Genomic DNA, 22,935 nt, shown 5'->3' with positions numbered 1-22,935 from the left:
AGTGCAGTTTAAATCCATTCCAAAGTCTTACCATCTTTTTATTTCCTCCAGGAATGCCAGAGGGCTCTAAAAGAGACTCTCCTTTCAACAGGAGCAAGTTCTGGGCTAGAAATTCCAAGACTGGGTGGGATGGGTAGGGGGAACATCTTCCGAATTCTGGTTTCTGAGAACCCTGAGGAATTGTGGAGTTTGAGCAGCGGGCAGCTGTCAGTTTGCATGGCATAAGGTATAGGGCAGCCCCACTGCCATGGGCAAGAGGATGCAAGAAGTGGTAACTCCCTCTGCAATTGTTCCCTGGGTGTGTGCGGTTTCCCAAACTGCAGATCGCTGCCCCACAGGCTTCGAACTTGTCCACTGAAGCATCTGACAGTGGGACCAGCAGTTCTGCGTGTGTTAGCGATGGAATGCAGTCAAGCCAGTGCTGCTTTTAAAAATAAATAAATAAAACCATCCTTCGTTGCTGCTCCGTTTTCTACCTGCCCCAAAGAAAAATGGTGGAGAGGCAAGAGGCACCTTGACACAGAAGGCGTTAGGCAGGCTTACAAGCCTGTAGGAATTCAGCGCTGGAGAACCCCATCAGCTTGAGCTTCAGGAAACTTCATGAGCTCTGTCAATATTTGGGCTGCATAGCCCAGTGATCCTGAAAATTCCTTTGATTCGTGCACCTACGTTGGCCGAATGATCCATGGTGGCATCTTCATGAAGATGGGTGTAGCAGTGATCACCTCCTTTGGAATAGTGGAGGATTTGCCCATCCTGCAGACCTGGATGGCAGGTTTCTCCCAGGAACCAGCTCCAGACAGACTATCGGGTGTCCTGTGATGCAGGTGGTGGAGTCCCATGAGCTCGTGCCTAAACTTAAAGGAGACTGGTTTAATTCTAGCTTGGAAAGTCATGCGGTTTTGGAGCAACAGTGGACACCAGCTACAGAAAGGGGTGTTTTTTCTGTCAGGGATTGGGTTTTGTGGCACTCCATTCTGCAGCTCCAGCAACACTGACAACAGCTGCAATCCAGTCTCCGCTCAAGCTGTTAGGATCCTTGGTGTCGTGCATCTCAGTTGCTCCAAGGTCCAGGTTGCATCGGAGACTCCTGCAGGGACTGCTGCTGACAAACTGTTCTAGGTGAGCCAGGATATGAAGAGAGAGGTTCAGATACTGCAGGAGGAAATGGCCATTTTGGTGGAAGAAGGTGGATGCTACACAACAGCGTATCAGGGCATGTTAATCCAGTTTTCCTACTGATGTGTTCCAGTACCAAGGGCTGAAGTGGACAGGCTGACCGAGTAGGGTTTGATTGTGTTATGGACACTCTGTTAATAGGAAGTAGTGGTGGTTCACAGAAATCGTGCAGCACATGCGTGTTAGGAAGATCACATAGCTTTGTGAAAAATCATCATTGGAAAAACATGACATTACAACACGAAGCTACATTTTGGGGGGAAGGTTGCATGAATCGCAGCTGCTCCAGGAAGCAATGGCTCCATGTCGATGGATGGAACTTAGCCTGTTACATCCAGGCAAATGAGTGTGATTGTTGGAGTGTCACTGTATACTTCCCAACAGCACATGTCCTCTTTCTCTAGACGAAGGATGGCCAAGGCAAAGGGTGCCCTTTCTGAACACTGAATGAACCTGTCTTGTGCATTTCTTACCATTGCTTCATGTTCCCTGAGCTGTCTGTGTGACCAGGCTAATGCAGGCAATCACGATGCCCAGAGAGCTCTTGTGTTCAACAAAACGTGAGCTCCTCGGCTAATGTTTTTCCCAGTTTGGGCAGGCCTGAGACAGCATTGGGTCTATCAGTGTAACCCTTACAACCTGGCTGTTCAGGGACTGCATGATGGAGGATGTTTGGCCATTGCCAGGAATTGTGTTGCTTCTACCATGTGCTCTTGAGTAGTGTGAAATATTGGTGTAAAACATGAGAGATTTAATACCTGAAAGGTTTGAGAGATGGGACTTCTTACTAATGGGTCTGGAGTGTTGTAAGCACTTGAGGCACAAATAACGGATCAGTGGCATCTTTAGGTGCCTTTTCCCTGGTGCCTGATTATCCAGAAGTAGTCCAGGTCCCAAGAGTTGCTGTGCTGAAGTCTCTACAAAGCCAGAAAACACCATGCATAAAAGCTGGTGTTGGCATTGTTCTCTGCACCAGCATGAATTGTGGCAATGTCTGTGTACCTTTCTGTCCCACCAACGGTTGCCTTGGTGGCTTCCTCATCTGAGGAGAAGTTCAGAACTTTGGACCTTTGCATAACTTTTCGCCTGTTACTAAGATAAAGTGGTGATGAGCCTCTCTAGCATTTACCTCCAGTTTTACCAGACTCACTGTTGCCAGCTTTGTCACCCAGATCGATGTAATTTCTGTCATTGAGGGGCAGCCTGGCCTGATTGAGTGATTGGGGGATGAGGGGGAGCTGGGTTCTATTCCCAGTTCTGCCATATAACCTTCCCCTCTCTCTGCCTGTGTCCCTTTCTACCCATTGTCTATTTAGATGGTTAGCTGTGTGGGGCAGGGACTGTCTTGCAATGGGCATGTGCAGCGTCTGAGCTTGGCGTGCCCCGCTAGCTGCTGCCGAAACACACACACAATTAATAATAATTCCTCCAAAAAGGGGAGGATGGGGAGAGCACGTTCTGTAAACTGGCTGTGAGCAGAGCAGTAAAGATTTGTGCTAAACTTGTGAGCTTTGCAGTTGCCAGTGCTGGGTGTTGCCTTCCAAGATGTAAAAGATGTAGTGCCCATCTTTTAAAAAGGGAAGAAGGAGGATCCTGGGAACTACAGGCCAGTCAGCCTCACCTCAGTCCCTGGAAAAATCATGGAGCATGTCCTCAAGGAATCAATTCTGAAGCACTTAGAGGAGAGAAAAGTGATCAGGAACAGTCAGCATGGATTCACCAAGGGCAAGTCATGCCTGACTAATCTAATTGCCTTCTATGATGAGATAATTGGCTCTGTGGATGAGGGGAAAGCGGTGGACGTGTTGTTCCTTGACTTTAGCAAAGCTTTTGACACCGTCTTCCCACAGTATTCTTGCCAGCAAGTTAAAGAAGTATGGGCTGGATGAATGGACGATAAGGTGGATAGAAAGTTGGCTAGATTGTCGGGCTCAACGGGTGGTGATCAATGGTTCCATGTCTAGTTGGCAGCCGGTATCAAGTGGCGTGCCCCAAGGGTCGGTCCTGGGGCCGGTTTTGTTCAATATCTTCATAAATGATCTGGAGGATGGTGTGGATTGCACCCTCAGCAAGTGTGCAGATGACACTAAACTGGGAGGAGAGGTAGATACGCTGGAGGGTAGGGATAGGCTACAGACAAATTAGACAAATAAGAGGATTGGGCCAAAAGAAATCTGATGAGGTTCAACAAGGACAAGTGCAGAGTCCTGCACTTAGGACGGAAGAATCCCATGCATAGCTACAGACTAGGGACCGAATGGCTTGGCAGCAGTTCTGCAGAAAAGGATCTAGGGGTTACAGTGGTTGAAAAGCTGGATATGAGTCAACAGTGTGCCCTCGTTGCCAAGAAGGCCAATGGCATTTTGGGATGTATATGTAGGGGCATTGCCAGCAGATCGAGGAACGTGATTGTTCCCCTCTATTCGACATTGTTGAGGCCTCATCTGGAGTTCTGTGTCCAGTTTTGGGCCCCACACTACAAGAAGGATGTGGAAAAATTGGAAAGAGTCCAGCGGAGGGCAACAAAAAGGGTCAAGGGGCTGGGGCACATGACTTATGAGGAGAGACTGAGGGAACTGGAATTGTTTAGTCTGCGGAAGAGAAAAAAGGGGGGGTTTTGATAGCTGCTTTCAACTACCTGAAAGGGGGTTCCAAAGAGGATGGCTCTAGACTGTTCTCAGTGGTAGCAGATGACAGAACAAGGAGTAATGGTCTCAAGTTGCAGTGGGGGAGGTCTAAGATGGATATTAGGAAAAACTTTTTCACTAGGAGGGTGGTGAAACACTGGAATGCGTTACCTAGGGAGGTGGTGGAATCTCCTTCCTTTGAGGTTTTTAAGGTCAGGCTTGACAAAGCCCTGGCTGGGATGATTTAGTTGGGGATTGGCCCTGCTTTGAGCAGGGGGTTGGACTAGATGACCTCCTGAGGTCCCTTCCAACTCTGAGATTCTCTGATTCATCTGTAACAGCTCAGTGGAGCTTCCTCTGCAGCGTGGGGACCGGGTCACCTGCTGGTTTGAACTTGAGTAAGTGGTGGATTCTCTGTATCTTGAAGTCTTTAAATCAAGATTTCAGGACTTGGTAATTCAGCCAGCGGTTCGGGGTCAGTTACAGGCGGGGATGAGGTTCAGTGGCCCATGATGTGCAGGAGGTTAGACTAAATGATCCCCTCTGACCCTTAAAGTCTGAGTCTAAAGTCTTTAATCCTATTGGGCTAATATGAAGAGTTTTCTGCATGCTAATCGAATGTGTTCTGCTTTAGCACTGGTGGTCTAGAGTGGATAAGGGGCACTGGACTGGGAATCGGGAGGCTGGGGTTCTGTTCCCAACTCTGTGACCTGCTGTGTGATCTCTGGCACATCTCTTCCCTGTCTGTGTGAGCTTCTGTTTCCCCTCCCACGTTTGAGCTGTCTGTCTTGTCTGCTTAAGAATGTAAGCTCTCCGGGACAGGGACTCCCGTACGCATGGTGACTGGCACAGTAGGGGACCGTGCTTTGTGAGGCCTTTCGGTGTTATAACACAAATAAATAATAGCTCCAAAAGAGGGATTTGCATGTCATTTGATCGGTGCAGCATTTCAGATATAACATTCCTGATGTGTCTGGTCTTTCCTGGTTTTCTAGAGGGCTTCTTGATCATCCAAGGGCATGCACAGATGAATACTCTTACACTGTCATTGGAAGGAGCAATGTGCATGTTAAACTGGCTGTACAAAATCACCTCGCCCCTTCCACACTTTTCTGAGTTTCCAGCGTCCTGTAAATAGCTACATGTATAGAAAGGCCTGAATCGCTAATGTGTGTAAAAGGGATAGGGGAGGAAGTCCGGGAAGAAAACCCCTTTTGGGCCATCAGAAAGAAGAAACACATGGCACAAGACCAATATTGGGGCTTCAGTCCTTTAAAAGGAATCACAGCCCAGTCCTCTCCCTTTGCCATTTACAGACCTTTGTGGGGCAGGGGCGGGGTGTGAATCCCAGACTGGTAGGGCCCTTCTTGTTCTTGAACCCGCTAATCCAGAAGGCGGGGGATGGAGGGGGAAGAGCTTTTTGATAAGCAATCTTTGAAATCAGTTGCTCTGTTCACCATTCACCCTCAGTGAAGGGGGGGTGTGGGGGAAATTGTTTAAACAGCAGGGAAACTGATAAGCCATAACAGATTTCTTTCTAGTAATTATTTCTAGTAATTAGCTTCTTTTCAGAGAAGTGTTTCTAATCGGGTGTGCATTGTGAGCTATTGTGAATTGCGTTCTTCCTGGACAATGGTTTTAATCTGCCCATGGACGTGGGGGTGTGATGACTCCCCTTTTTTTAACATTTTTTTGTTAATCGCTCCCTGTGCTTTCCCTCCCCTCCCCGCAGGAAATAATTCTAATAGAATTACTGAGGTCGGAACAGAAATTTTTTTTTTTTAAATTCCTTCAGACTTGCTGCGTCAGCGCTTGGGGTTGTGAGTTGCTGAGTTCATTGGATGGGGGAGTACATATGGGGCGGTGGGGAGTGAAAGAGTGCTGCTTGCTTCTGGGGCTGGGTGATTTGAGGGCATCCATGTGTGAACTCCCAGGGGCCTGGCAGAACTGCGGGATGTTCCCTGGCTGTAAGCACCTGCACTTCACCGGGGAGGCTCATCTGCAAGTCCACAGAAAATGCAAATAGCCTTTTCTTGGCTTGTTCCTTTGCTTGTCCAGAGGCAGAAACACTGAACTGGCATGTTAGCTTAATTGGGCCGTCCAGCTTGCATTGTTGTATGTGACATACTGTGCGTGCCCAGGGGTGGGTGTGAAAGTTGCTGCACGATATAGCTCAACATCCTGCTTAGTGACATGCCTGGAAAGGTACTTTCAGTGTAAACCCTTATTTTCAGGGTTTGCTGATGTCGGGATAAATGACCATCTGGGATGAAGCTTCCTGTTCTGTCCTTGTCCAGAAGTGAATTCAAATGTTGCCTTTTTTTTTTTTTAAGAGAGAATTTGCAAGCAGAGAATGGAAATCAGTCTGGCAGGTGTCTTTGAAAAGCTAGTTACCTGAGCACTGATGCATACCATGTTACATTTTAATTTCAGACTAGGCATGTAGGCTAGTCGAGTGGTTAGGCAGCAGTTCTGCGGAAAAGGACCTAGGGGTGACAGTGGACGAGAAGCTGGATATGAGTCAACAGTGTGCCCTTGTTGCCAAGAAGGCTAACGGCATTTTGAACCGTATAAGTAGGAGTATTGCCAGTAGATCGAGGGACGTGATCATTCCCCTCTATTGGACATTGGTGAGGCCTCATCTGGAGTACTGTGTCCAGTTTTGGGCCCCACACTACAAGAAGGATGTGGAAAAATTGGAAAGAGTCCAGCAGAGGGCAACAAAAATGATTAGGGGACTGGAACACATGACTTACGAGGAAAGGCTGAGGGAACTGGGATTGTTTAGTCTGCAGAAGAGAAAAATGAGGGGGGATTTGATAGCTGCTTTCAACAACCTGAAAGGGGGTTCCAAAGAGGATGGATCTAGACTGTTCTCAGGGGTAACAGATGACAGAACAAGGAGTAATGGTCTCAAGTTGCAGTGGGGGAGGTCTAGGTCAGATATTAGGAAAAACTTTTTCACTAGGAGGGTGGTGGGATCTCCTTCCTTAGAGGTTTTTAAGGTCCAGCTTGACAAAGCCCTGGCTGGAATGATTTAGTTGGGGATTGGCCCTGCTTTGAGCAGGGGGTTGGACTAGTTGACCTCCTGAGGTCCCTTCCAATCCTGATATTCTATGATTCTGTGTATGTAGCCCTTCGGCGAAGAGCGTGCCAAGTTTGAGGGGAGGAAATCAATTGAGAAATTGCTTATTATAAACAGGTGAAAATAACATACTGCAGACCCTCTCTGGCAGACTTGTGTGAGCATGTGCGGATACAGGAGTCCAACAGAAATGTGGACGGGGAGTGCAGGGAGCTGGAGGAGAAATAAAGGATGGGGAAACCACAAACCTTCGCCATGTTAAGAACTTTAAACAGTTGACATTCCCAGGTATAAAACATTTAAGCACTTAAAACCTTTCCATGAGGCTAAAAGTCTCCCAATTCTCTCTTCACTACCTGCTATCCCATGAGTGTTGTCCCCCTATCTCTTTCTTCCTCTACGCATGCTCGCTCGCTCTTTGGACCTGTCCAAGTCTGCAGAAGTGGAACTCTGTAGTTTTGAATCCCGTACGATCTGTCAGAGCAGGGCTCCCCTGGCCTTATGTAGCAGCCTGATTCAAACTTTTGGCCTTCCTTCAGAAAACAGAAATGTATAGCTTCTTTTTAAAGAGAGAGTGACTTTGGCAGCTGAGCTTTAGGGGAATCGCCCCCAGAAGAATTGCACCATTTAAAAAAAATCCTGAAATTTCAAACGTCCTCCACCCCCGAAGTTAAGATGGCTGGAAAGATTTGAGGCATCCAGTTCCCACTTCCAACTGATCCGTCTTTTCTCAGTGCAACCCTATCCAGTTTACGTTGCCCACCCAATCTCAATTTTGCTTCCTAAAATTTGCAAAAATGTGAAAAATTCAAAATAAAGTATGTAGGGGATCTGTTTCCTGCATCTCCTGTATTTTTCAAGGATTCTTAACATTTGGGACTGTCTGAATTTTTGTAACCAAGTGTAATTTTTTGGGAGGAGGTGGGAGTAGGGATTGAGGGTATAAACGGTACTCCACTGAAACATACTTTAGTCCTCATTTTTGCTGAGGTGAGTTTTTCTGTGGGCACCCAGCCTGGTTCTTGAGGAGAGGGGGAACCGATTGCCCAGAGAAGAAACAATACACTGTTTTTGTGATCCCCATGGAAATGTTGGCTTTTTCTGTACAACTCATCAATAGAACAGTAGGTGAATTTCAAAAATCTAGATATTTGTTAAAATCAGGAAGATTCTGTCAAACATACTCATCTCTTCCCCCCAACCCTGTGAATCAGATCTATTGCCTTAATTGCTGACAGCATTAGACTCTACAATCTCTTGTGCTTCCCAAGAGGGTTGTTACTTAATTTTTTTGTCTCGCTGAAAAAGGAAGTGTTTTCAACCACCAAAGTTGTTTTCAAACAGTGAGAGTCACTTGAATCCACAAAAGCCAGGAAAGCCTGAATTGAAGCTGACCTGTCTGTTGTTTTTTCAGAGCACCATTGTCCTGCCAAATCCCTCTCTGTTGATGGTGTAAAATAGATTGCTAGTACCTAGCCATACTCTGTATTTATTATCTGAGTTAGCTGCTGGAGAGGAGCAAGTGATTCTTAGTGCAAGATTTTAAAAGTGTGGAAATTTCAGCCCTACTGTATGAACCTGCATGTGCATGTTCTGACACTTGGGAGAGTGTCAGACAGAAATGTAACATTGTTTGAAAAAGAGATTTGCCGTTTTAATCCGGTGCGCAATAATTTCATTTTTGCTTTGCATTGTGAGCATTCGCACACTTGATTTTAATGCTGTTTGTTGCCTTAAGATGGTTGCGCTACCTGATACTTGCCAACGATGCTTTAAAAGTCACTTAACCAACAAAGTGATACATGTAAACAGCAATATATTTGCAGCGGGGGAAGCTTGTCAGTTGCTTACCAGATAAAGCGTTCTGGAATTACCCTGGTTTCCCTCCGATTTAGGACTAAGCATGATCTGCCTGACACAACCTGTTGAGTTATTTCTGTAAAGTTTCAGGATCTGTAGCAAATATAGCTGTTAAGCTCTTTTAAAAATTAGGTCGTTTAAGAGATCCACCCTGTGACATTTTGACCTTTGTTTACTTAACATTTAAGGCTGTGGAACAAAATAGTAACATGGGCTGGAGTATTTTACCATCCTTAACTGTAAGTGAGGTGCATTGAATACACCTGCGGCTCAGACTCTTGTTTTGGAAGAAGTGAGAACATGCTGTCACAATGCAGGGGCGAGGGCCTGCAGAGAAGAATGCAGTGAACAAGTTGAATGCTGTCTCTGCTGGAAGTGGCATGATGAGTCTTTTTTGCTGGGTGGGTGGTGTTGTTCCTAGCCCCCCAGACCTTTTCTGCATGTGGGTGGGTTCAAGTTTCATGCAGTCAGTCTGATGCTGTCTGAGGTGGGAGCACACCAAAAGCACCTGTGGGGTTCCAGATAAAAGAAGAATGCCATATAAAGCCACCTTCTGGCTTTTCAAAACCAAGCACCATCCTCCTTGGTCCTCACACCTGCCTGTCTCGAGAAGCATCTGAACACACACATTTGCTTCTGCCTACCTTAAGAGAAAAACCAGATTGGGAGAGTTCTCTTCCTCACCCTGTTTGCTCCCAACAGAGAGATCCTGTTAACTGGGGGAAAGGATGTGTCTTTAATCATGTTAACGCCCCACCAGGCTACAGTGAGGCCAGCTACCACCACTTCACGTGTCAGCCTGCATCCTAACAGAGCTTTTCTGTTTGCTAACTAGATTGGGCATGTCCTGGTAAGCAGAAATGTTGGGGTTTTGCCGAAGAGTTTGAGAGTTCTCTTAGTGGAAAGGGGAGATTTGGCTGAATGACGACTACCTATAGAATGTAATGTGTTCAGCAATTCCCTGCTGACGCTGCCTCTTGAGTTGTGTAGACCCAGGGGATACAGTGCTGGTGAGCTTGTTTTGGCTTGCGGGACACTCACTCTCCCCCGCTCCCTTGGGGCACTCGTAACATGTCGTAGTTATGGCTGGTTGAAAACTTTCCGTCAGAGCTGATTTTCAATTAAAGGAAAAAGTCAGTTTTCCATGGAAAACTTCAGCTGTTTGTTTAAAAAACAAACACATGAAAACGCAAAATTCTTCTTTGAGTCGATATAGACACATATTCCACTTCGATCAGTGCGTGCCCAGTGCGCGGGAGCCAGACACTTTTGCCTAGCAGTACCCACGGGGGGGCGCTCATGCCTCGTGGCCCCTCCCCTGGCTGTTGGAGGTCGTGCTGCCCCAACCCCCTGCAGTTCCTTCTAACTGCCCATGGCTGGAGCTCCATGTGGTTAGAACCTCACAATTAGTCTTATTGCCTGGTGGGAGTTACATTTCAGATGCCTCATGCTCCCGTTCTCTAGGGGCCAAACTCCCTGGCCAGCATCGTGGCCATAAAACTGCCATACTGTAGCACCTCCCCTCGACAAGAGGGGACACTGATGAGCTGGGACAGCAGCGACCAGACCAGTGAGCCCAGCCCATGCAGTGCTGCAGCAGCATTTCAGAACCGAAATATTTCTATCTTCAATTTTTCACTGAAAACACACAATTTTCTGCAGGGAAGGGGAGAAACAACACCCCGTTTCCTAGCCAGCTGTATTTTTAATTGCTCGCCCCGAGGCAGGCTGCCAGTGTTACTCGGTAGTGGTGGGAGGGTGGTTGTAACCTTTTTACCAGGGCATATCCCCTTGGTGATCATCAGCTAGAGAGAGAGGCTTTTCATTTCAAACAGGCTCCTTCAGTGTTAGGAAAGGTCCTGGATTTCCTCCCAAGGCATGGAAGTTGTGAATGCCTGAGTTCCTCAGGTTTGAATGGGAGGTCAAAATTCTCAGATAAATACTTGCCACTTAAAAACAGTCCCAATTTCTGGAGGTTTTAATATCCAAGGGGAAAAAATAATGCCCCGCTCCCCTCCGTCTGAGTTTGAATTCAGCATTAAATCCTTGCACTGATAGCGTACCAAAATGATTTTTGCTGCTGTTTGGACAAATACGTGCAGATTATGTTAGTCAGCCATGCTTAGCTTTTGGTTTTTTCCCTGGTTCCACCAAATTTGGATGGCTTTTTTTAGTTTGTCTGGAGGGGTGGTTTTGTTTTTTTTCACCCTCTATTCTGAAACTGTCAGTTTCCATGGCCACGAGCGGTTCCCTACATCATTGCAATTTTTTTTTAAAAGGACCAACTGAGCCCTGCTGTTCTTGAAGGTAAAAGATCTCCTGTTTTTGCAGCAAACTATTATCTGCTTCAGTTGACATCCTGATGAAGGGCAAGAGAAGCCAAAATTTAAAGATGGGCTTTGCGCCCAAATAGCGAAGGCTCTGAGTGAGTGTATACAGCTTTGTAGGTGTGTTCAGCTCCTTCTGTAAATTTATACAAAATGCTGTTTTTTTTTTTCCTTCACCTTTAGGGAAGAGCGGTGAAAGAGCTCCCTACTCAACGTTCGGCAGAGATACAGGGATGCCAGGACTAAATCAGGTAACAATCATAATCAATAAAAATGCTTTAATTTTTTAAAAAACGGAATGAATTTGGGGGAAAAGAGCTTAAAAATAAGGACCGAGTTTTTCAAAGTAAACTGGGGGATTTAGATACTCATCTACCATAAAAATTAAATGTGAGGCTGCTTTTCAAATCTCAGCCAGTGGCTCTTGTTTCAGTTTTGTGTGTGAGGTTTAATCAGAAGTGTTGAGTTTAAGGCCCTGCCTATACACACAAATTACACCACATCAGTTTTTAAACCTGTGTAACTAAACTGATACAAAACCCTATGTAGACTCTTATTTTAGTTTGAGTAGCTTATTTCTGTTTAGCTTAAACCTGCTTCTAACAGACTCAAGTTAAATTGATATAAAGCCTCTTTGTGGTGCTTTAAATGCCCACACAGCCTTTTACACTGGTTTAATTAAAATGATTTAAAGTGACTCCTTTAGTTAAAGTGGGGTAACACTGTGTAGAAAAGCTGCCGAAGGGTTTATGCACCCAGTTCCCATTAAAATTAGTGTGGGGTTCGGTATGCAGATCTCTTGGGACTCTTGGGAAATCTCAACCTAAATTCTGAGTGCTCTTCTCTGTTTTCCCATTGCATTCCTGTCTTCCGTTTATCCAGGGTTGGCTCAGTAAGTCCCATTGTGAAACTCATGGTTTTTTAAATGCCTAAAAAATAGAGCAGCATAATTGGCTAACTTTCAAGAGAAAGGGGCAACTTGCTCTTATAATGGGGGGGAGACCTGCTTTAAAGCTCCACACTGCATGCACAGTTTTTCCCTGGGGAGGGAGAGAGTGAACCACACACGACAGATGGGAGTCAGGTTGCTCAAAGTCTGTCTGTCTGCTACAACTGGGAGTACGCCTCCCCACCTGTGTTGACTGACAAGTGCTAGCTCTGTTGGAGCTAGCGTGCTGAAAATAGCAGTGTGAACACTGCAGCATGGGCTAGCCACCCAAGTCCAGACCCAGGAGCCAGGTGGGCTAGTATGCAGGTGGCTAGCCCATGCTGCAGTGTCAGTGTGCTGTTTTTAGCTTGCTATCTGGAAAACAAAGCTAGCATGCGTCTGTCTAACCAGCTTAATATAGGCCTCAGTCCTGAAATGCAATTCTTACAGGAAGATCCCTGCACCATGAATCTCGGGGGGGCTGTGCTTGGCTCACATGTGGATCTTACAGCGGGATCAGGGCCGTAGCATATGCTAGTTTCGGGGGAGACCTGTTGACATCCTTCTGTATGTGGGGAGGCCATCTAGCTGGAGCAAAGTTCAGTAATAGTCAGGTTATCTAGCTTCTTGCCATCAGCCCCCTCAGTTAACTCTTTGGGGAAGAAGTGAGTCCCTCAGCTCAATCCTGCGTTGCTAATGCTACCCTGTGTGAACATCATCGAGTCACCACTCCAGTGCTCTACAGCGTAAACAGTCCGACCACTGCATTCAATTGAGTGGCTGTTGGCTGGGCAGCTTCTTTTATAAAACCCTTGTTTTAATTTTACACAAATTTGTCATAATTTCCTCTTCTCTGAACTGAGGATGTTTCCTTTGCTGAAACAGCTGTGCTGTTTGGCTGTGCCAGAGTGGATTTAATTTACCACTGAAGCTGCTAAAATAAAAATGGGACAGATGCCAGACCTTGCTTTTTAATGTTATGATTTTGTTGAGGTTTTATTGGGGGGCGGGAGAGGGGGGAAGAGGATGGGGGGGGGTTATAGAGTAACAGAAAGGGGGTGGGAGGGATGGTGTTGCAATCTAGAGGAGGCCTCTCTAGCCTGGAAGTGTTGACGGGGAGGGTGGGTTCAGATCAGATAGCAGCCCACAGGAGGAGACCATTTGCTGAAACTCTCCCGGTCTGGTTGATAGAGGATAGACACCAAAATTCTGTTGTAATTGAGCATCCAGGAACCAAGCGGCTGGTATCTGCACTGCTCAGTCTCTCTCGAACTCTGGGAACAGTTGTTACTGTTGATTTGGTTTGTGCTGAGTTTCTAACCTGCCTGGCGGGCCGGCTAGCGTCTCTTCTAAAGCTTCTGAGAATTGTTGCACAGCAGATGTATTGTGTAGGCTCTGTCCTCCCAGGGACTGGACAGGCAGCCTCAGAGAGGAGCACATTCCTCTCTCAACCACCCAGCTCGGCATGCTCCAGATGGGGGGAGGGGGTCTCCAAGCTGCTCTTCCATTTAACCCTTAACTACCCAGCAACAGTACAGAGATGGGGATTGGGTGGGGGGAGGGGCAAGGAAGGAGAATCACTAATTCCCTCAGAAGCTACCTAGGAACTAGGGCACTTTTTTGCCAAAACAGTTGAACTGCCTGTTTAAGGAGCAAAACGGTAACAACTAGCAGTGCTAGCTAGCCCTTTGTAATCTCCTCTGGGATGCTTAGGTTTTCACTTTCCTTGGCTCCGTGGTGTGTAGCCTTTTCACACAAAGGTAATATGACCAGTGGAACAGATTGCAAGAATTTTTTTACCAGCTGTGAATACATGATCTTCACCCAAGCCCCCTTCCCGAGGAGACTGATTTCAGAGCAGTCTTTTTTCAATAGCCAGCTATAAACATTTTTCCCAGTTTCAGAAAAGCTTGAAATCCTCCTTTACTGCAATTTAGCAGCCTCAGAAGATGCACAGGGAATAAGCTTTTATTATTTCTAGGCCCTCTTCTATCCCCCTAAATTTCCAAATAAATATAGTAAACCTTTCTCCTAAGCTAAATAAAAACAACTCGCTAAATACGCTCCCTACTGAGTGCTACGCACGGGCTTCCCCCTTTTGAACATGCAAAGGCACTTTGGTTTGTGAGACTCGTACTGTGTTGCAGGGAATGCTGGGTTTGCGCTGTTCTGCACAGCTTCCAAGGTCAGTTTGTCTAAACAGAAGAGGCGTTTTCTCCTTCTTTAACAAGGAAAAAAGAGGGGGTTGAATTTCCTTACTAACGTACAGCAGAGAAGGAGAGGCTGAGAGAGAATTATTTAAAAAAAACAAGCCCAACCCAACAGACTGTTCTTCAGCATTGGGCAGGCTGGCATTTGGGTTAATCATTGCTTCAGACTGCACTGATGCTTCTTGTGAAAGCTCCCCACCAGCAATGCTCCTGGAGATGGAGATACAGTATGGCACAATGATAAGGCACTGGCAGACCTAGGTTCTGTTCCTGATGCTGCCACCGGCCTGCTGGGTGACCTTGGGCAAGTCTCTCTCTCTCTCTGCATTTCTGTTCCCCCATCTATCGAATGGGGGTATTGATACATAACTCTTTTGTAGATCTGGAGATGAAGTGATATGGAAGAGCTGGATATTATTATCGAGTGGCAATAATCGCCCTGTGCCACCCACCACAGCTCCTTTTCAAGGCAGGCTTTTTATTTCGAAAAGCTCCCAACGTAAATCTCTCCTGCTAAACTCTGTTTACAATCTGTGAAACCTCCAGCTGCTTGTGAAGTGGATTGTGGGGATTGAGAGGGAGCTTTCAACCACTGGCCTTTCATCAGCTGGGAGGCAAGAAACAGGCTGAAGCCCGTGTAGGTATTTGTGGTGCAGATTAGACACAGCGAACACTTTCTGCTTACATCAGACCAAACCGAAATAGCATTTTAAAAGCACAAACCTGTGATAGAATCATAGAATATCAGGGTTGGAAGGGACTTCAGGAGGTCATCTAGTCCAACCCTCTTCTCAAAGCAGGACCAATCCACCCCCGTCCCCCCCCCGCCTTAGTGAGCAGGGAAGTTCACTCTCATCATCCGCTACCACAGAGATAATGGTAAACTCATCAAATCTTGGGCCTTCATTAGAATCATCTTTAAGGCCAGAAGGGACCGTTCGGATCATGTGCTCTGACCACCTGCATACCATAGGCCAGGGAATCTCACCTGCAGGGAATTCCTGCATCCTGCCCATGGCTTGTGCTTGAGTTAGGGCATGTTTTTAGAGAGGGAGAGAGTCCATCTTGATGTAAAGGCTTCACGCGATGGGGAATCCACCAGGTCAGTTGTTAAAATCCACATACTATTAAAAGTTGTGTCTGTCTTCTAACCTGAATTTTTGTTGCTTCAGCTCCCGGTCATGTCTTCAGAAGGCGCTCCGCTTGAAATGCCTTACAGGACCCTGATTTCCAGAGGGATGGGCGCCTGGCACTAGCTGAAAATCAGACCCTTTTAATGCATGTGCCCCGTTGAGCACCCAAAATCATGGGTCACTTCTGAAAATTCTGGGTTCAGGTTGTAAACTGGGATGGAGGGTGGGGTGGGGAAGAACATTTTGGTTCTAATGGAATTTCCTAAGGAAAATAAGTCATTGATAGTCTAGAGATCTAAAAGGCATTTAACCAGGGGTTAACCACTCTGCAGAGTAAACAACTGAAGCAGAGCAGGATAGGATTCAACAGTTTAGCATACTGAAAGGCTATAATAATCACATTCTAATGTGAATCAGTAGATCTGAGATCGGAGCCCTGTTGTGATGGGGTCTGTATGTACATATTGTCAGAGACAGTCCCTGCCCTGAAGAGCATACAGTCTAAATGGACAAGGCAGATCAAAGGAAGGGTGGTTATCCTCAATTTATGGAGGGGGGACTGAGGCACAGGGAGTCCATGGTAGACCAAGGTACCAGCCCAAGTCCTGAGTGCTGTTGACCACAAGACCATCCTTCCTCTCGTCCTTAGACTCAGTAGCCTTGTCTGTATTAAGCTGCTTGGGAAATCTTCCGCTTTGGGCTTCTGCAGGGGCTATCGTCAAGGGACCCGCGGTACCACTTTTGCTTCTGTCAACCACTTCTGTTGCCAGAAGCATTTCTCTCCTCCGCCGCAGGAGCGTCTTTTGTTTAGGTTTTTTGTTAACCGTGGTGTCTCCTAGACCAGTTCTGAGCAGGGTTAGATGAGACACTGGTGGTAACGTGGATACCCCATCTATGTGAGCTCTGCTGCTATTGCTATCCTGGAGAATCTGCTTAGCGGTCCCAGTGCAATGCCTTAAACTGAAAACCTGTCCTTTCTCTTGTACTGCTCGGCACCATCACGCACACTCGCTCGTCGATGCAAATGACCGAATGCAGCCAATTGACTGCAAATTAGATAGACATCTAGGTTCTGTCATTTGTGCTCAGTTAATTACACCAAATAATTGTGGGTGCAGATTTAGAACGTGGAGTTCAGGCATCTTTGGTAAACATGACTCGAGTTCTGGATGGCTTATTTGTTTTTGCCTTTTTTATGGCTGGTTGGTTTGATTTTTAGGTTGAGGTGCTCCAAGGCAGCTTCTGTTATCTCTCAGTGACTGTGATGGTTTTACAGCATAATGACACGGAAGGGTTTGTGTGTCTTCTTGTTTGCAGACTGGTTTCCTGCCCAGTGAAATGGGAATTGCAAGTCCAACCACACTTTCCCCCACAGGGGTGAAGGGAGGGTCTCAGTATTATTCCTACCCAAACAACCCTCGTAGGAGAGGTGCTGACAGCAACATAGGTAAGTCACCGTGAATGTCCCTCTGGTGCAGCAATGCTGATTGTGAGATAATGAGACTAGGATGTCTTCTCTCTTGATTTGCACTTTAAATTGGTCAAGCTGACCGTGTTGGCCACAGAAATGCTCTACTGTCTTGATGCCATTCATGATATAGAAGTTAGATCTCTTGAGAACATGGATCTGTGCATGAATGCTGCAGGGTTACATAGATGTGGATCTGGCAAACATTTGAAAAATTCATTGCCAGACTGGGTTATGTAGCATCTTAGCGATGTGTGATTTCCTCCACTCTGCAGGCAAATACCTGCCAAGATTGTAAAAAGTGACTAGTGATTTTGGTTTCCAAACCTAAGACAGATTTCCCGTGGGCAGGTGCTCAATCCTTTCTGAAAATCAGGACCCTGTAAGGTGTCTCCAGTTGAGCTCTCAAAATCATGAGTCACATCTGAAAATCTTGGCAACTGTGTGAGTGTGCCCCTCTAACCTTTAACCCTATTGCCTCTGCTCAAGTGCCCTTTATATAAAAGCTACCCCCAGTGAACCTTGGCTGCCAGGAGTGATATAGTAACAACGTTTAAGTAATAGAGTAATACAGTAAGCAACACAGAGTCCTGATTATCAGATAGTCATCTACCTGAGGAGTTTGAAGGCACTGAGTTGTGCCTTTGGCCTCTAAGTTCTTGTCTACAGAGGGAGTTGTTTCTGCTTAACTCCATCTGTGGACTCTTATTCTGGAATAAGAATGCCGTGTTCCTGTTTAAACTTAATCCAACATGATTTAAACTAAAGTGGAACAAAGTGCTCTTATTCTGGAGTAAATGTATCCGCACATGGCGTTACTCAGGAACAGCTGTTGTGCTTTAATGAGGATTAAGGTAGGGTGTGAATTTAACTTTCAAGTGTAGACAGGCGCTCATGTTCCAGTGCTGATGTTACCTGCTAACACCCCCCCTCCCCCCGTCTGAAATTGTTCTGTGGCTGCTGATTTTGTCTCTGCACTGCAAATGGAGCCAGATGCAATGTAACCCTACATGCAGGTTTTCCCGGGTATTTTTAGAAAGGGGAATGCAGGGGAGGGTACTTGCTTTGATATTCAAAGCTTAATTAATTGCATAAGAATTTCACTGTTTCAGGTTTTCAGCTCCACTGTTTAAATGGATTGAGTGGTTCTGTGTTATGAATTCTTCTCCTAAGCTAGAAAATGTATGAATGGGCACAGTCCCTCAACCTCCGCTCACACAGCAAACACGTTGCATTTGGTGTCTAAAACTCTCACCTCTGACTAGGATTAGCCTTAATTCTTCATGAGAAAATCCATAAACCCTTAGCCTGAGCTTCTAGGGTTTTCCCCCTGAAAATGTCCCTTCCCACTATACCCTATCTCTTACCTTAAAAACGCTACACTGTTTATCCCCCTGATTTGGATCTGAGACCCACCTCTTCTGTCTTCATGGGCAAGTCAGTGCAGTAGCCCTCCATCTCTGGGTAAAGTCCTAATGCCTGACATCCTATCACAGTGCCTTTTGCTAAGCAAGTTATTTTTTAAGGAGCAAATGACTGATGAGCTCACTTGTGATCTATGCCATCATGTGCCAGCAATGCCCCTCTCCCATGTACATTGGCCAGACCGGACAGTCTCTATGCTAAAGAATAAATGGACACAAATCTGATATCAAGAATTATAACATTCAAAAACCAGTAGGAGAACACTTCAGTCTCCCTAGACATTCAATAACAGACTTAAAAGTGGCAATTCTTCAACAAAAAAAACTTCAGAAACAGATTCCAATGAGAAACTGCAGAACTGGAATTAATTTGCAAACTGGATACCATCAAATTAGGCCTGAATAAAGATTGGGAGTGGATGGGTCACTACAGAAACTAATTTCCCCCTGCGGGTACTCACACCTTCTTGTTAACTTTTTGAAATGGGCCACCTTGTTTACATTGGCCTCATTAGCACTGCAAAAGTGATTTCCACCACTTCTTGTCACTGGTTGAGAACAGCCCACTTCCACCTTAATTGGATTAGCTTGTTAGCACTGACCCCTCCCCCCGCACTTGGTAAGGCAACCCCCATCTTTTCATACGCTGTATATTTATACCTCTCTACTGTATTTTCCACTCCATGCATTTGATGAAGTGGGTTTTAGCCCACGAAAGCTTATGCCCAAATAAATGTTAGTCTCTAAGGTGGCACAAGGACTCCTCATTGTTGGAGCTCACTTGTGTTCAGGTTGCAGGGTGAGCCAAACATTGCTTGAATCATAGAATCATAGAATATCAGGGTTGGAAGGGACCCCTGAAGGTCATCTAGTCCAACCCCCTGCTCGAAGCAGGACCAATTCCCAGTTAAATCATCCCAGCCAGGGCTTTGTCAAGCCTGACTTTAAAAACTTCCAAGGAAGGAGATTCCACCACCTCCCTAGGCAACGCATTCCAGTGTTTCACCACCCTCTTAGTGAAAAAGTTTTTCCTAATATCCAATCTAAACCTCCCCCACTGCAACTTGAGGCCATTACTCCTCGTTCTGTCATCTGCTACCATTGAGAACAGTCTAGAGCCATCCTCTTTGGAACCCCCTTTCAGGTAGTTGAAAGCAGCTATCAAATCCCCCCTCATTCTTCTCTTCTGCAGGCTAAACAATCCCAGCTCCCTCAGCCTCTCCTCATAAGTCATGTGTTCTAGACCCCCTAATCATTTTTGTTGCCCTTCGCTGGACTCTCTCCAATTTATCCACATCCTTCTTGTAGTGTGGGGCCCAAAACTGGACACAGTACTCCAGATGAGGCCTCACCAATGTCGAATAGAGGGGGACGATCACGTCCCTCGATCTGCTCGCTATGCCCCTACTTATACATCCCAAAATGCCATTGGCCTTCTTGGCAACAAGGGCACACTGCTGACTCATATCCAGCTTCTTGTCCACTGTCACCCCTAGGTCCTTTTCCGCAGAACTGCTGCCTAGCCATTCGGTCCCTAGTCTGTAGCGGTGCATTGGATTCTTCCGTCCTAAGTGCAGGACCCTGCAGTTATCCTTATTGAACCTCATCAGATTTCTTTTGGCCCAATCCTCCAATTTGTCTAGGTCCTTCTGTATCCTATCCCTCCCCTCCAGCGTATCTACCACTCCTCCCAGTTTAGTATCGTCTGCAAATTTGCTGAGAGTGCAATCCACACCATCCTCCAGATCATTTATGAAGATACTGAACAAAACCGGCCCCAGGACTGACCCCTGGGGCACTCCACTTGACACCGGCTGCCAACTAGACATGGAGCCATTGATCACTACCTGTTGAGCCCGACAATCTAGCCAGCTTTCTACCCACCCTATAGTGCATTCATCCAGCCCATACTTCCTTAACTTGCTGACAAGAATACTGTGGGAGACCGTGTCAAAAGCTTTGCTAAAGTCAAGAAACAATACATCCACTGCTTTCCCTTCATCCACAGAACCAGTAATCTCATGATAAAAGGCGATTAGATTAGTCAGGCATGACCTTCCCTTGGTGAATCCATGCTGGCTGTTCCTGATCACTTTCCTCTCATGCAAGTACTTCAAGATTGATTCTTTGAGGACCTGCTCCATGATTTTTCCAGGGACTGAGGTGAGGCTGACTGGCCTGTAGTTCCCAGGATCCTCCTTCTTCCCTTTTTTAAAGATTGGCACTACATTAGCCTTTTTCCAGTCATCCGGGACTTCCCCGGTTCGCCACGAGTTTTCAAAGATAATGGCCAATGGCTCTGCAATCACAGCCGCCAATTCCTTCAGCACTCTCGGATGCAACTCGTCCGGCCCCATGGACTTGTGCACGTCCAGCTTTTCTAAATAGTCCCTAACCACCTCTGTCTCCACAGAGGGCTGGCCATCTCTTCCCCATTTTGTGATGCCCAGCGTAGCAGTCTGGGAGCTGACCTTGTTAGTGAAAACAGAGGCAAAAAAAGCATTGAGTACATTAGCTTTTTCCACATCCTCTGTCACTAGGTTGCCTCCCTCATTCAGTAAGGGGCCCACACTTTCCTTGGCTTGGGTTGATTCCTTTCCCTTCTTCTCCCAAACCCTCTCTAATGAACCTATTGGCACCCTTTCCAAAAATCAGTAGCTTATGCGTGGCCTTTTATCCTGGGATAAGTGAGCCCCTGTTATCACGGCAGCAGCTAACGGGGGGGCTGTTTTAATATTCTCAGGTCAATTTCTCCCAGGAAAACACGGCTGTAAAGAGAACAAGCAGAAAACAGGAGCCGTCGGACCTGAGACATTGCAACACGCTATGTCCGAAATCAGTTTCCTTTTGTACAGCGTTACCAAGGAGTTGTAATCAAAGAGGTGCACTTAATGCTGTGTCTTCTATCAGTGGCGGCTTTACTTAGCTGCACTTTGTGACTAGCTTCCAACACCCTGCGGGGCTTCATATCCCAATAGCGTCAGCAGCCAGCCTGTAACTTATCCTTTCAAAGGTGGTTTCGTATCCTCTGTTCTTATTTATTTTATTTTTTTTCCACACCAGATGGCCAGCCTAAAAAGGTTCGGAAGGTGCCCCCAGGACTGCCCTCATCGGTAAGCAGCACTGAACAGAAATCTGCTCTGCAGATATTCCATCTAGTTATAGTTAATGCAGTATCTAAGCTCTGTTACATCTTCAGGTTGGATCTTTCAAGTTGATTTAAGCATCCCCAACAGTTTTAGTATGGACCGGCGGCTGCTAAATCTCATTTTAACTATATTCCCTACTGCAGCGGTAAGTTATGTCCCTACAGAGTTGGTCACCATTGATCCAAGTGCTGTGGGGGGGGGGTGTATTTTGGGGGTAGGGAAGAGGTTTACTGGCTACAGTTTAGTGTGTCAGAGAAATGGGAAGACATGTAGGGGGAGGGAGAGCTCAGTGGTTTGAGCATTGGCCGGCTAAACCCAGGGTTGCGAGCTCAATCCTTGAGGGGGCCATTTAGGGATCTGGGGCAAAAATTGGGGATTGGTCCTGCTTTGAGCAGGGGGTTGGACTGGATGACCTCCTGAGATCCCTTCCAACCCTGATAGTCTATGATTGGTAAGACCAAGTTCTGTGCAGATGCAATGGGGCCGTAACCTGAGAGAAGTGAGTGTTACGCTTCAAGTGCAGAATAGCTCTTGGTAGTACCACCTGGGTTGCAGGGCAGGAAGGGGAGGAGAGGGAAGCAGAAGGCCCGGGTCCGACACCGTCGCTTGTAAGGTATTACTGTACAGCCAGAGCCACTTCTCTCCAGTACCACCTGCACAGTAAAACGACGGCCTATCGGTTATAGCCCTGAATTTCTTGGCTCTTGTCTGTCTGACGTTATGTGGCGAATGCCCCTATGAAATGTAATATTCCACACGAGCAGATTTCATTCCAAAAGGGAAACCAAACCAGTTGTAACATGGGCAGGCAGCTGGGGCCGGTCCAGGTGTGCAGGAATGCCTGTGTTGTTTTATAAGAATGCCGAGCAGCCTGTAGGAATATGTTAGCCATACTTCTGTGGCAGTTATTGGGGAATAAACTGAACAGTGTCTTTATGGCTGGAAGTAATGGAATCTCCAGGAGAGTTAATTGGAGTGGACTGGAGGGTTCTCACACAGAAGGGAGCAGAGCAGCTTTGCATTGGCCAGAAGCACCGTAGAGCAAAACTACGTTCCATGCTCTAGCTTTTGCTTGACTGCCTGTGTGTGGATGGATTGCAAACTTCAGGCGAAAGTGGAGGTGAAATTCTCTTGAGTGGAAGACTTGTGCTCTTCTCTGAGTGCGTGCCGTGAGCCTTCCGTTCTGCTCAGACTACACAGGCCCAAAGTCTCAAAACACGTGGGATGGACACACACTCACTCCTTCGTACAGGGAACATAAAACCGCTGTGGTATTCCTTCCTTTAGTGTAAAGCACAGTCTGTAATCTCAGTTTCATGATTCTGTATTTCTGAGGTAAAATGTTTTCTACGGTGAAAGTCCAGCAGGACACACACAATTGGTTTGGAATAGAGGCAAGTTTGGGACTAACCAATGCCGACCCCCGAAATGAAGGACACTTGAGGGGCTTCTTATTGCAGGCTGTGCCCTAGTTTAGCTGCAATAAGCATCCCCTGTGGTGCATTTTAAGCTGCCCTGTTCAAAGTGAATCTGAATTCATACTGT

General features: G+C 46.5%; 1 protein-coding gene across 10 annotated transcripts in view; it reads left to right on the top strand.

The window, feature by feature from the left end:
* The window catches only part of TCF3 (transcription factor 3), a 121,300-nt gene that overhangs the window by 71,597 nt on the left and 26,768 nt on the right, over positions 1-22,935 (top strand). For all 10 annotated transcript variants that reach the window (XM_077842038.1, XM_077842035.1, XM_077842034.1 and 7 more), the window contains exons 6-8: positions 11,262-11,329; positions 16,667-16,796; positions 21,305-21,354. In XM_077842038.1, the coding sequence (XP_077698164.1) occupies positions 11,262-11,329; positions 16,667-16,796; positions 21,305-21,354 (248 nt within the window). The remainder of the gene's footprint in view (positions 1-11,261; positions 11,330-16,666; positions 16,797-21,304; positions 21,355-22,935) is intronic.

This window comes from Eretmochelys imbricata, chromosome 25, assembly GCF_965152235.1.
Source record: "Eretmochelys imbricata isolate rEreImb1 chromosome 25, rEreImb1.hap1, whole genome shotgun sequence".
In the NCBI taxonomy this organism is placed as follows: domain Eukaryota; kingdom Metazoa; phylum Chordata; order Testudines; family Cheloniidae; genus Eretmochelys; species Eretmochelys imbricata.
Note: the sequence above shows the minus strand (reverse complement) of the source record. Positions and strands in the feature narration are given on the sequence as shown.